The sequence below is a fragment of the Panicum virgatum genome, chromosome 5K (genome assembly GCF_016808335.1).
Source record: "Panicum virgatum strain AP13 chromosome 5K, P.virgatum_v5, whole genome shotgun sequence".
Taxonomy (NCBI): domain Eukaryota; kingdom Viridiplantae; phylum Streptophyta; class Magnoliopsida; order Poales; family Poaceae; genus Panicum; species Panicum virgatum.
The window spans coordinates 7,160,580-7,173,581 of record NC_053140.1 but is presented as its reverse complement, the minus strand read 5'-3'; the positions used below and the strand labels follow the sequence as shown (position 1 = coordinate 7,173,581).

The 13,002-nt window shown below is 46.6% G+C and overlaps 3 protein-coding genes across 3 annotated transcripts; 1 reads left to right on the top strand and 2 right to left on the bottom strand.

Annotated features, from left to right (window-relative positions):
* The first annotated feature begins 483 nt into the window (after positions 1 to 483).
* LOC120706002 (RHOMBOID-like protein 1) lies at positions 484 to 4,631 on the top strand. The gene is made up of 6 exons (XM_039990565.1): positions 484 to 1,087; positions 2,136 to 2,299; positions 2,479 to 2,642; positions 2,726 to 2,985; positions 3,080 to 3,206; positions 4,380 to 4,631. Exons 1-6 carry the CDS (start codon positions 669 to 671, stop codon positions 4,503 to 4,505), a joined length of 1,260 nt encoding a protein of 419 aa, XP_039846499.1. The 5' UTR covers positions 484 to 668; the 3' UTR covers positions 4,506 to 4,631.
* Positions 4,632 to 6,665: 2,034 nt separating this feature from the next.
* LOC120705999 (factor of DNA methylation 5-like) lies at positions 6,666 to 9,467 on the bottom strand. The gene is made up of 6 exons (XM_039990561.1): positions 8,664 to 9,467; positions 8,383 to 8,558; positions 7,907 to 7,993; positions 7,524 to 7,802; positions 7,229 to 7,444; positions 6,666 to 7,128 (listed from the first exon to the last, which is right to left on the bottom strand). Exons 1-6 carry the CDS (start codon positions 8,722 to 8,724, stop codon positions 6,910 to 6,912), a joined length of 1,038 nt encoding a protein of 345 aa, XP_039846495.1. The 5' UTR covers positions 8,725 to 9,467; the 3' UTR covers positions 6,666 to 6,909.
* A 159-nt stretch (positions 9,468 to 9,626) lies between these two features.
* LOC120706000 (glycine-rich protein 1-like) lies at positions 9,627 to 12,025 on the bottom strand. The gene is made up of 4 exons (XM_039990562.1): positions 11,602 to 12,025; positions 10,944 to 11,066; positions 10,669 to 10,880; positions 9,627 to 10,101 (listed from the first exon to the last, which is right to left on the bottom strand). Exons 1-4 carry the CDS (start codon positions 11,966 to 11,968, stop codon positions 9,970 to 9,972), a joined length of 834 nt encoding a protein of 277 aa, XP_039846496.1. The 5' UTR covers positions 11,969 to 12,025; the 3' UTR covers positions 9,627 to 9,969.
* Between the last annotated feature and the right edge of the window lie 977 nt (positions 12,026 to 13,002).

Sequence of the window (13,002 nt, the reverse complement as noted above, 5' to 3'; positions counted from 1 at the left end):
TTTAGTTCGCGGACCAAGTCCTTAGCTGACAGCGACATGGTAGTTTAGCCATCTTTATTTGTGTTCCGCAGCGGTTAATGGGGTTGATAGGATAGTACGCAGTGATCTCGTAGCAGTCAGTACACGAATAAAGTGACGGCGAATTTTGAAATGGACAGTAGATCCATATGTACATTTTCATTTGAAATTTGAGATCATATTACCCAAATTTTATGGTCTCATTTTCTTTAGTTGCTCTCAGTGCCTCAGTGGACACTCATCACGCAACAAATAAATGGTCGCCGTCAGAACGTTGGGATCTAGGACTAGGAGTACGAATTTTCCAAGGAGTAGAATTTGAGTCGAAACTACTAATGCAAAATTGTTTATTTTTCGAATTAAACTCGAGGAGACAAAGGACGATTAGATTCGATCAGCTCTGCCATTTCCGCCCGCGGAGAAAATACTCCTACTAAAAATAGAGGTCATTCTCCTTCTGCGTCCTTTCCTTCCCAGGTCGCCACCGCGTCTCGTCCTCCTCCCCCCTCCGCACCACCTCCACCAGGAGGCAACACGCGCCAACCGGCCCTCCCGAGCTGCAGAATCCCGCCCTGCGCGCTCGCATTCGGCGCGCCGCCACCCGGGATCCAGCCGGCCACGCGCCCGCGCCCCCCGCCGCCGGCCGCGCCATGCCGCGGCGGGGCGAGACGGCGGTGGTCCCCATTGACGCGGCCAGCGGCGAACGAGGAGGCCAGGAGCGGCCCAAGAGCGAGCGCCACCGGAGCCACGGCCCGGGGCACCACGGCCGCCACGGGCCGGGACACCAGCACCGGAGCCGCCCGCCGCCGCCGCCGCCGCCCGTGTTCCGCCCGTTCCGGCGGTGGTTCCCGTTCCTCGTGCCACTCTTCATCGTCGCCAATATCGTCCTCTTCGTCCTCACCATGTACATCAACGACTGCCCCGCGCACGCCCGGGCCGCCGGCGCCGCGATAGGGGGATCCGTCGGCGAGAGCGCCACCGCGCAGGGCTGCTGGCTCGCGCCAGAGCTCGGCAGGTTCGCGTTCCAGTCATTCAAGGAGAACCCCCTCGTCGGCCCCTCCTCTGCCACGTAATGCACTATTCAAATCTCTCCGAATTTTGCATCTTTCTGCTGTTTGCTCGGTTTAGGCTATTTTAGCTTTAGATGTGTGCAGTGTGACAGATTATGACGATTTTATGAAATGTTACTTCCTTTATGGTCTTCCGTTTCGAAGTGTGCATGTATTTTATAAAATTGCTTATATCGAAGTCTTTTCAGGCAGGCACTTTTCCTTTTATCTTCCAGCGAGAATCCTTCCTTGTTCCTTTTTTAATTAATAATCCTCACAGTTTATTTGAATTGGATTTTATCCTAAACATTAAATTTTGAATTAAATGAGGTTGGAGGTTTTGAATGTGATGCTTCTGACACATTTGTTGGTCTAAACGATTCCTGATGCAATGTTCTAAACAAGAGAGAGTGAAGATAATATTTTGGAAGGGTTAAATTACTAAAGTTGGTCTAAGTGGATGACTTTATTAGTCAGCTACTTGTTTCTATCTTGTTCTTGTTAAAAGGGGCGTACCCAGTGCCGTAGGCTTCCCGCACTGTGCGGGGTCTGGGGAAGGGTTGTCTTTAAGCCCCAAGCCTTACCCACACAAATGTGCAGAGGCTGGGGCTCGAACCCGGGACCTTCCGGTTACAGACGGTAGGCTCTACCGCTGCACCAGGCCCGCCCTTCTATCTTGTTCTTGTTAACAAAAGAAATTTTCTTTGTTTCACTTTTATCTGGTTATGTTTGAATTATTAGCTATTGGAAGCATGGTATATGGTAAAGATCTTGACAGTACCTTTTATGTATCATGGATTGAATAATCTTCTCCCTAAAATAAAATAATTTCTTATATCTACATCTTAGACCAGTGAGGAAGCAGTCGCAGTGATACAGTAACATTGTGCACTGTTCTATAATTTTGTTAAACAGTATTGTTTGACAATGTATTTAGGATCACTTTTCGCTATTGAGATGTTTTTATTAAGCCCTCTGGTGGCAGTCCTGTTGATTTTTCTCCTGCTTATTAATGTAGTCTTGGTAGCTTGGAGGTTCAACTAACGTATGTTTAAATTAATTCCTCAGGCTGTTGAAAATGGGGGCACTGGAAACCAGTAAAGTTACCAAAGATCACGAAGGCTGGCGCCTCATTACATGCATTTGGTTGCATGCTGGAGTTATCCACATACTCGCTAATATGTTGAGTCTCGTATTGATCGGAATCAGGCTCGAGAAGGAATTTGGCTTCAGTAAGTGTCATTTTCTATTCTGAAGAAAACAGATTCTTAATACCTGTGCATTACATTTTTATTATCTGGAGTTCATTTCGACCCCTGTACACTGTACTTCTATTATCTGGAGTCAGATGGTTCCTTCAAGGCCTGATGATCATTTAACTTCACCATTGTTGAATGATTGTCTGTTGCAGTGAGGATTGGTACACTGTATGTGATCTCTGGTGTTGGTGGCAGCTTGCTGTCATCTTTATTTATGGTGTCAAATATATCTGTTGGTGCTTCAGGTGCACTATTTGGACTATTGGGCTCCATGCTGTCAGAGCTCATAACAAATTGGACGATATATGAGAACAAGGTTGATTCTAAATATATGCAATGTCTTCACAAATTGTGCCATATTCCGTGTTTCTAATTATGTTCTTGTTTTCAAAAATTCAGATTGCAGCACTCATGACCCTAGTTATGATCATTGTCATCAACTTAGCTGTTGGGATCCTTCCACATGTTGACAACTTCGCTCACCTCGGAGGTTTTACATCAGGGTTCTTTCTCGGTTTTGTGTTGCTAATGCGACCGCAGTTTGGATATATTAACCAAAAGAACTCTCCTCTTGGATATCCAATGGGTGTAACTAAACGGAAGTTCAAGATATATCAAATCATACTTTTTGTTATTGCGCTAGTGATATTAATTTCTGGGTAAGTATCATACTGATCAGAAGAATAATAATGATCTAATCATCCTTTGCACATCAACTGTTTTTTTTTTTTTGCTAAACCTTGTTGCTGGCAGGTTCACTGTTGGCTTGGTGTTGCTTTTTCAAGGGTTCAATGCTAGTGAACACTGTTCTTGGTGCCATTATTTGAGCTGTGTGCCTACTTCAAAGTGGAGCTGCAAAGCACCAAGTAACTATTGCATGGTAAGCCTTTTTCTGCATCTACAGATCTGATGTGGCAATCACCAGTTCTGATACTTTTAAACTTGTTGGTTGGGACAACTTGTGTTTAAGATAAACCTAAATGCTACACGGAGGGCCCTCTCCATTTGGCACTATCTGGAGAGCCCTCTTCTTACTTTCATGAATACACACAAGGAAGTAACAGAAGAGGACAAGAAAGTAACTCCGCCGCACTTCTTCCCCGGCGAGCACCTTCTTCTCCGACGACGGGCGGGCGGGAGGTCGCCGCCGGCCGCAGGCGGCGGAGGTCGGCGTTGGCGAAGACGATTCGGGTTAGGGTTTCGGGGTTTTCATGGTTGCTGGGTTTAGAGGGATGGCCGGGGAGGCCGCCGGACCGGTGGTGGTGGTTCGTGGGCGGTGAGGCTGGCGGCGATGGCGCCGCCGGGCGGGTGGTGGGGGAGGCCGGTTGGGCGGTGCCAGCGGCGAGGGCAACTGGTGGAGGTGGATGGGGTGGGAGAGGGAGGGGGAGGAGAGGGCGGTCCTCGCCGGCGTCGGTGGCGATGCCGGCGAGGTGGTGGCTGGCGGCGGGGCGGGGGCACTCACCGGGGATCTGGATAGAGAGGGAAGTGAAGGGAGATGAGGCGGGAGAGAGGGTCGTCCTCGCAGCATCCGACGCCGGCGTGGCAGGCGGCGGAGGCAGGGGCTGGTGCCGCCGCCACTAGGCGTCCCGCAGGCGGGCGGAGGCGGTGCGACGGCGGTGGCTGCGCGGCGAGTGGATAAGGGTCATGGGGCACTCGCGTTAGCTTAAACAGAGGGTGCTCTCCCTGTAACCAGGTCCTAAGAGAAAACCTTAATATATATTAACACAGGATAAGCACAAATGCCAACTCTTTAGTTTTTTTTTAACTTTACGTAAATCTCTTAGATAAAATCATGAAAACTATCATAACTTCAACCACAAGCTGTAACAGCATATTATGATAGTGAAAATATTGCATTGATTGGTTTTCAACTAATATGCTCTTTGCAGTTTTGCTCTACCTTTCCTGTAAGCGTAATGAGAACTTTCTTAGGGAGATTATTTACTTTCAATATGATGGTCATGTTTCATTGCAGCTATTAAGTGCTTAAATTCATGTTTCATTTTTTATTTATAGCCTCGCGTAAATTTACTAATATAAGCTTTTTGTGCAGTCTTCACAGCTTGGAAATCAATTAAATCTGACATGTCAAAGCACTGGAAAGGCTGCAACATATGTTCTCAGCAATCCAAACAACACGGAAGCAATTAGAAATCTTTGTGTTGGCCTTTGCAGTTAATGGTGAATGTATGTACTTTCTAACCTGGAATCGATGCCAGCATATCTAAGGAAAAGATAAATAGAAGCTGATGTTGACATTGAGATTCTCTGGTAATGCTTTTATGGGCGTCTATGGTTTTTATTCTATTTGTGCATGCTGTGTATTATGTTTGTCAGTTGGCAATTATAAAAGACGGAGAATTTAGGACAGTAGTTTCCGCGACAAAGATAAAGAAGTGTCAAACATAAACTTATGTTGAGACTTGAGAGAATGATAACTTGGTGGATCTCCTAATTTCTCAGAAAGAACAACAAAATAGAACAGTAGATGGAATACGTGTACATATCTTAGATTGTTTTCCCAAATATTAGGTAGAGAGAGGGAGATAGGGGCAATCATGGCAAGCATAGTAGGAATTAGGAGTTGTCCTGGTTAAAGTAAAATTATTGCATCAGATATACTGAAGAAAGATGTTTACACAAGACCCAAGTCATGAATGCTCTCTTACTCCTGTGCTGTGCCGTTTCTTCCTAGGTTAGCATCCCTCTTCATTGTTTCCTTCCACTTTTGACATAGATATCTTAGTATCTTATTAGCAGAATATTTAGGTTTTTCTGTGCTACTTTGGATGGTCAAAGGATGTAAATGTTACAATAGTTAATGGAATGATACTAGTAAAGCAAAAACAAATAAATTCCCACTGAAACTTGAATGTTAAATCTCGATTCATTTTATATCCCTGGTTCCCCTGCTTTTGCCAATGGTTGTTCCATGGTGTCAGGGATGTATTTTTGCACGTTGATTTTATTATCTCAATCCATCAAAGATACCAAGTATTCAACTGCATGACATGGTCTGCACTCGTCACTTTATATAGACTATTCATGTCTATGATTTCCTGCATCATTTATATAGTAGAACTATTTATGTGTTCTTGTAACTATATGTTTGTCGTGGGATTTCTAGGGTACCCACAGCCGGGTGGCGGAACGCACCCGCCTATTCCCAGAGAGGGAGTGCTCGGGAAGGTACTAGGCGATTGGGCTGATCTAGCTCTGGGATAGGCACACAAGAACACACGATCTAGAGTGGTTCGGGCCGCCGGAGCGTAATACCCTACATCCACTGGGAGAAGTTTTGATCTCTGTTGTGTATGAATCTATCCTCTGCCGGGCCTTGGCTCTCACCCAGCCTCCGCTTTCCTTCTAGCGGGCGCCCCCTTTTATAGACCAAGGGGGCGGATACATAGGACGTTGGGGCCCCGACAGGTGGGCCCAACGTGACTGCGCAGCATACTGCGCAGAGTATTTAAATGGCTACAGTGGTTACGAATCTTTCCTCTGATACACTCCCACGCCCTGCTAGCGCTATGACGAAAGGTGGTCTTCTCTTGTCCCGTCAGCAAGGTGTCCGTTGGGGAGCGTAGCTTGCGGCGTGGCCTGTGGAGGCTATTATGTAGGCGTCATAATGGGTGAAGCCGAGCCATCGTATCCATCTGTTATGGCAGACTGGCAGGCGCGGCGTGGGCGGCGCCAGCAGCTCCACTATCTTGGTAATACGCGATCAATAGTGTCCCCTGGTCAAAGTATCGCCTCGGCTTCTGCTACATCAATGCGGACGTCCTCCTGTCGTAATGAATGCAGCGGTAGGTGAGCCTTACTAAGGAGACCAAGCGGCCTTATATACGTGTGTCTGGGCCTGTTGACACGTGGTGGCCCCGGACCACCCCGAGGCGGGGTGACGATTCCTTTCCTTGGAGAGGGGTCCCGGACCCCAAGGGAGGTCCGGGATTCCCTGGGGATCCGGACCTCTTCAGGAGGTCCGGAGCTTCCGGCCGTTCGGGCTGACTGCCAGCTTTACCCGGGACACGTGGTGCTCCCGGACCTTTCCCAACCAGGGGACGGGTCCGGGACCGCTATTGGGTGAGCAGGGCTCCGGACCGCAGGGGTCCGGCTGCTGGACGTAGTTAAGGATAACTACAAGGCTCTTGCCTAGACGCAGCAAGAGGGGGTACCCCAGTCCTGGGGTACCGACAATGTTTATGGAGTCGAGAAACTAACCAGTAGGTCTGTAGTTAAATAAGTTTTAACATGGATCCATCTTTTGGAATGATTATTTCATAAGGAAATCTCCTTTGTGAGGCAACTAATAACAGTGGACCAGAAAAGTTAGCGAGTGTAAACTAACAAAATTGCACATGGATATTGGTATAAAAACGGGAACAGATACAAAGTTCCATTAATGTTTCAGCTTTCAGGCTAGGAGGGAAGTAGCATAAGCCTACAGTGGTGTGACTTACAGATACATAGCAGATAGGTGCCCATCACTAATGTGCAAGAGCAAAACAGACATACCCTACAGCACATTTATGTCAAGACCTCTGGATGTGATACATGTCATAGCTTCAACCTGTATACTGCTACTAACTGCTTGTCTTCAGCTGCTCGAAAATATAATTCACCACTTCTGCCATTGTTGCCTTCCTCCCTTCCCTGAAATTCCAGAGCTCATTCACAGCATGCCGTCCCAGAGGACTGTACTCGTTGAGCTCTCTCAGGGTAACTTTCACTGCATTGCAGACAATGTCACCATACTCGGTCCATAACTGTCTCAACTTTGGATCATTTTCATTCACAACGTCCTGAAATCATCCAGATGTGAGGCTTTTTAATTAATGACTCTCCAAACAGAATTGAGAACATGCAAATGAAGATATCAATATATATAAATTGGGCAGGTACCTTTTCTTCTCCATCGACCAAAATAGTTGTAAAGGGGTTCCAGGATTTGTTCTTGAGTTCCTTTTGCCAACTTGAGAACAACCTTGCTCCTTTGCCCTCTGGGTCGTCATCCCTATACTTCCTCTTGCATGCATGGTGGAAGGGCTTTTCATCAAGTTGTCCCATTCTTTTAATCCCTATAACTGTGCAATCGCCGATCACCATGCTTTCCAAACACTGAGCATTGCGATCATTCGGCAGAGGAAAAACATTACTCATACAGTGGAATTGAAAGTGTCAAAAACATGTTATTTACCTTGATCACTTCTTGGCAGGTCTCTTGAAGCTCATTTCTGTTCAGGTGATCTCGTTGTGTTAGGTCAACGTATGCATTTTGAAACCTTTCAGCTTTTTGCTCTAGACACTCCTTCAAAATTGTAACTAATTTATAAAGATGTTCATATTCTTCCATTCTCAAGTTTTTCCCTGGCTGTAGTTTCTTGTTCAGCATACATATTGCAGACTCTTGTGCTTCCTTTTGCTCCAACTGCTTCTCAAGCTGAATTACTTTTGCGTTAATGGCTTTCATCTCTTCCTAAAAAGCATACATGTAAATGAATTTGTGTGAATTGGTTGGTCATTTGTGAAACAGCTGATGCAAACAATCTTGTTAGTTGTTATACCCAAATTGAAAGAAACCTTATGTTTATCGTGAAGCATTTGAGCATTGTCACTCGCCGCGGTCTTTATATCTGCCATGTCCAATGAATTGATCTTGATAGCTAGCTGATTGAATCAACGTATCAGAAACAGCATAAGCTAAAGTGCTGCATTGAGAGGGTTAGTCGGAGGTGGATAAAACACAGAAAATGGAACAGATTGCGTGGCTACTTGTGGTTTAGTGAGCAAATTCTGCCAATGTTGGCCTTGGGTGACTATTTTTGCTGCTGGCAAATAAAGGTGATGTTAACTGATGCTATTTTTGTTTCCTGCTGCTTGTAAATTTAACTATTGCAGGGGACGAAGCTGGTAGCATTACAATGCAGTGAACCGTAAAATTCTCTCTTAGAAGTAGAGAGGTGATACTATCATATGGAATTGTATGATGTATTCTTTCAGGTTTCTCCAGCTGAAGATCCATACAGAACTCTGCAATCCAGATAAAACGAGTAAACCTTCTCCAGTTTGCTCAAGTGCAGATCCGTTCTGCATTCCTTCAGCTCCTGGATTCTGTCCACCCGCAACTCGATCTCTCCCTGGATCGCATCCAGCTCCGCCCTCAGCTTCTCGTTCTCCTCCTCGACGCCACGGTTCATCTCTGGCAGGGAATTGTCAGCTACGGCTTTCAGCTCTGCAACAATCACAGGAACATCGCGGCAATCAGGTTCTGACAGAAGTCTCGGGGACACAATTCCATGGAATTAACCCTAAAAGCGCCGTGGATCCATGGATTAACCTTTGAGCTCGCCGCGGAGCCAGCTGGTCTCCTCCTCCATCCTCTGGACCGCCCTGGCCATCTCCTCGTTCTTGGCGGCCAAGAACCTCTCCCTCTCCTCGTACTCGCCGGCCACGGCGCCAAGCGTGACGGCGACGCTCGCCTCGTCCTTCTCGACGTCCTCCACGCTCCTCGACGCGGCGCCGGACTCCCTCAGGAGCCTCCCGACCGCGCCGTCGCCGAGCAGGTCCTCACCCACGGCCGCCCAGCCGAACACGCCGCCGGCGCCCTCGCTACCACCCTCGCGACCGCGCCGCTGCCATTCCCTCCTCCCGGCGCCCGGCGCCGGCGAAGTGGGCGGCCAGCGACATGGCGCCCCGGAGGCCCGCCCAGCTCTTGCCGAAGTGGAGCAGCAAGAAGTGTTGCCGGCGACGCCGGTGGTTGGCTGGCTCCTCCTGGAGTGCGGTGGTTGCGACGCCGGCGACGCGCTGGTGAGCGTGGAAGGCGAGGGTCGTCATGGCATCAGCGTCCTCATCGGCCGCGGCCATGGCGAGAATGCCGGTCCAAGGCCAGACGAGGAGCTCGCCGGCGTCGTTGGCGGCTTCTGCATCAGCCATCAGTACGTCGTCGGTCGGCATGGAAGTCTTTCCTTTGGTTGCAGAGCTTCAACGCAGCGGGGTTGGATGGGGCTCTGCTCTGTAATTCTGAATGGCATCGCCTTTGTTTTATCAATATACTTACTGTGCTGTGTTCATGGATTGTGTACATGCTGCGTCAATGTGCTATGGTGATATTTTTGTGCTAACTTGATTTTTTTATTTGGATTATGGTATTCTACTTGTATCGAAACAGCAGTGAGCGATGTCTGAACTCTGAAGGGTTATTTGCTTATTATTTCTGGTTCTGAATCTGAATTTTATTCGATAAATAGGTGCAAGCAATTTCACCCAATCACAAGAAAGCACAACTTGCTAGCCAATTAGATACACATCATGCAAAAGAACACAACTTTCTGTTGGCTGAATCGCAGTTCACTGACGACTAAATCAGAAAGTTCAGGGCGTAAGAATTGCAGGGAAGCTCCTGATTTAGATAACAATAAACATCCTAGCATCATATATGCTAACATAAAAGGCGACTGGTTAGATGCATGCATCTTCATGTTCTGCAGCAAATCCACTAGTTCGACTGCTACCTGACACGAGTAAACAACCTTAAAAACCCCCTTTCACTACAACGAACAAAAGAGAATGCGAATTCCTAGGTATCAACAGATCGATGATTGGATGCAAATGGGGTGTGATGAACAAGCTGTGGCCTTGCAGTGTTAGTAAGCATCCGCTGCTTCCTCTTCTTCAGGGGAACTAGCAGCTTGTCGCCTCTTAGGGCAGTTGCGGTAGTCATGAAAGACGCGTGTATTACAGGACCTGCATAACCTTCGGGCTCTTTCTGGCTTCACCTGTTCACACACAATAAAGGTCTCATAAGCAAGCACAAAGATTAACTGACTGCGTGCTGAAAGAAAACAAAAAAGGGTATAAAGAAGGGGCCATGGAGTGGGACAATATTACACATAAATGGGGTGCTCACTGATCAAGAAGATACATATAGTCAGAAGGTTCTACAGATTTTTCAGTTTTCTATTACAGGTAGGTGCTAATTACATGATTACATCAAAGTTTTGGGATAGATCAATCAGAATCAGATTGGACTTGAATCCTAAGTATCATACTAAGGTTGTGTCAACAACCAAACAGAAATTCTAAATGAATCGATTCAATACTGGGTTAGTAATCCACTAGTAAAATTTAATCATCTAGACTGATGAGCAGAAGAAAAAGAACCATTTAGCACTAAGAGTAGATAACGCTAGCAAAGAGTTGGAAATACGCAAAACAACTGCAGGCTGCTATTCAACCAAAACAATGACAAGACACTAGTGTCTCAAGCATGTATTTCAAGTGTTCCTGTGATGTTAATTGTAGACAGCGTGATTTAAATAAACAGAACCGCATAGGAAGCTTACATTCTTTCTAAGTTGCTCATTCTCAGCTTTCAGTTCTTCATTCTCCTTCTGCAGGGACTCCATCTCCTTCGTCTTCAGAAGCAACTCTAACTTGAGCATACGGTTCTCTTCCTGCTTGAGCTCGCTCGTCTTCTGAGCCAGCTGCAACCTCAGATTCTCAACCTCGCCATTGGCCTGTTCATGGCCCTTAAGCACCGGGCACGGACTCTGAGCTGAACATAGGGAAAATTCACAAAGTGCATGTCAGAAGACTCTGAGAAACAATTTCTTTTTACCTTGACTCATGTCATTCTGGACCTCAACTCCATCAACCTTGGGCTTGCTGCGCTTCGCGATTGCCTTCCTCTTGCTTCGTGGCAGCTCCCCAGGTAAAACATTGTTGCCTCCAGAAATGTCATCTGCATTTAAACATGAGATCAATGAAAAATGCAAGGATACAAAAGGAAACGGAAAAAATTCTCTCCTGCTCTATAGTACCATAACGCAACAAGGGAGAACTTAAATTTCTGTAACACTGATCCGCCATCCATGTCTCACAGACCAACAGAAATGCAAACATGTTGGCTGATTTCGGCTGATTCAACCAGCAGAGCAGAGTAACATTTTTGCATTTCTGTTGGTCTGTAGTCCTTCATGAAAATGCAGACGAGTTAATAGCCGCTGCGCGTCACTAGTTCCCATGACGAGAAAACCCTATACAGACAAGGCATTTTACACTACGCTTGAGATCGCTCTGCTCCAAAAAAAATCCCCTTTCGTCGGCACACTCCGCTTTCTCCTTCAACGATGCAGGTATGAGCTTTGCGATTTACCGCGATCTCAACTTTTAGGGGGCAAACGATGGGATAGTAAAAGTAACTGAAAACCCTCGAGAGGGATGAGAAATAGCAGATTAGTGTGGTGTCAATTTCACGAACTAGGCCTCCGGCTCACCATCGAGTTTGGCGCGATCAGCGGACCGCGCGCTGCTCCGCCTCTTGCCGCCGGCGCCCGCCGGCGCCACCTCGCCGCCGGGCGCGACGAGCTCCGCCTTCGCGCCTCTCGCCGCGGCCGCGGCCCTCCCGTCTCCGGACCCCATCTCCGCCTCCTCCTCGTCCCCGGCACCCGCGACGCGCGCCGCGCTCCCGCCGCTCACCGCCACCCCCGCCCTGCCGCCGCCGGCACCCTCGGCCTCGTCGCCGCTGTCCGCGGCGCCGGCGTCATCAGCAGCGGGGGCGCCGTTGTTGAAGCGCAGCCACCACTCCGCCTTGGCCTCCTCCGTGACGCCGGCGCGGCCCTTGGCGATGGCGGTGGAGGCCATGTCGGCCCGTCGTTGTTGGAGCCGCGGGGAATGAGGAGGGTAGTGCGTGTTTGCGATTGCGAGAGGAGCGGTTTTCTCCTATGATTACCCCCACGTAATAAAATGACTTCTTTTTCTTTTTTCTTGCCGCGGAAAAACAATTTGTTTCCCGCTCTCCCCGCCCAAACATTTGCAAAAGAGTAAGATAAAAAATGAGATTAAAGAAAAGAATGAAATACGAGTTTTTTAAAAGATATAAATGTTAATACGTGTTGCTCGGGAATATATAGACCTATTCGTTGTTTGGGTGGCTGCAAAAACTAGTATGAACGATGATAGAAATTAAAACACACCTCATGAGCACCAAAGAATGCTATGCATATGTGTGTAATTCTAGAGAAAAGTACGATTTACACCCTTTAACTATAACAAAATCTAATTTTCAACCTTTAACTATAAAATCGGATAATATAGGCCATCCAGCTGTTAAAACTGGACAAATTTGGCCCTTATGATGATTTTGAAGGTGGTTTTATATTTTTTTAAAAAATAAAAAATTCTAATTAGGCCTAAAAATCAGAACTAATTCATTAAACTAGTATATCCAAAAATAATAGCCATACCTAAAAGCAACCAAATATTATGAACATAAAAAATTGAATCTGAATAACTAACAAATATAGTAACAATAGATAGGTTGTATTTTTAGAAAAAAAAATTATACCCATTTTTATTTTTTATTTGAAATGAATTACTTATGAATTTTTAGTTTAAATTTAAATATTTCAAATTTTCACAAAATTAAAAATCACCTAAGGGGCTAAATTTGTCCGGTTTCAACAGTTGGATGACTTATGTTATCCGGTTTCGCAGTTGAACGTTGAAAATCGGACTTTTGTAATAGCTCGAGGGTGTAAACCGGATTTTTCTCGTAATTCTACAATCGTAAAAGAAGCCAGCCTTGAAAACTTGCAAAAACTCACCACATGCTTTGAAAATTCCGTCTCAAACTATTTCACTTTTCACCTCGATTAGCATGTCATAAACAATATACT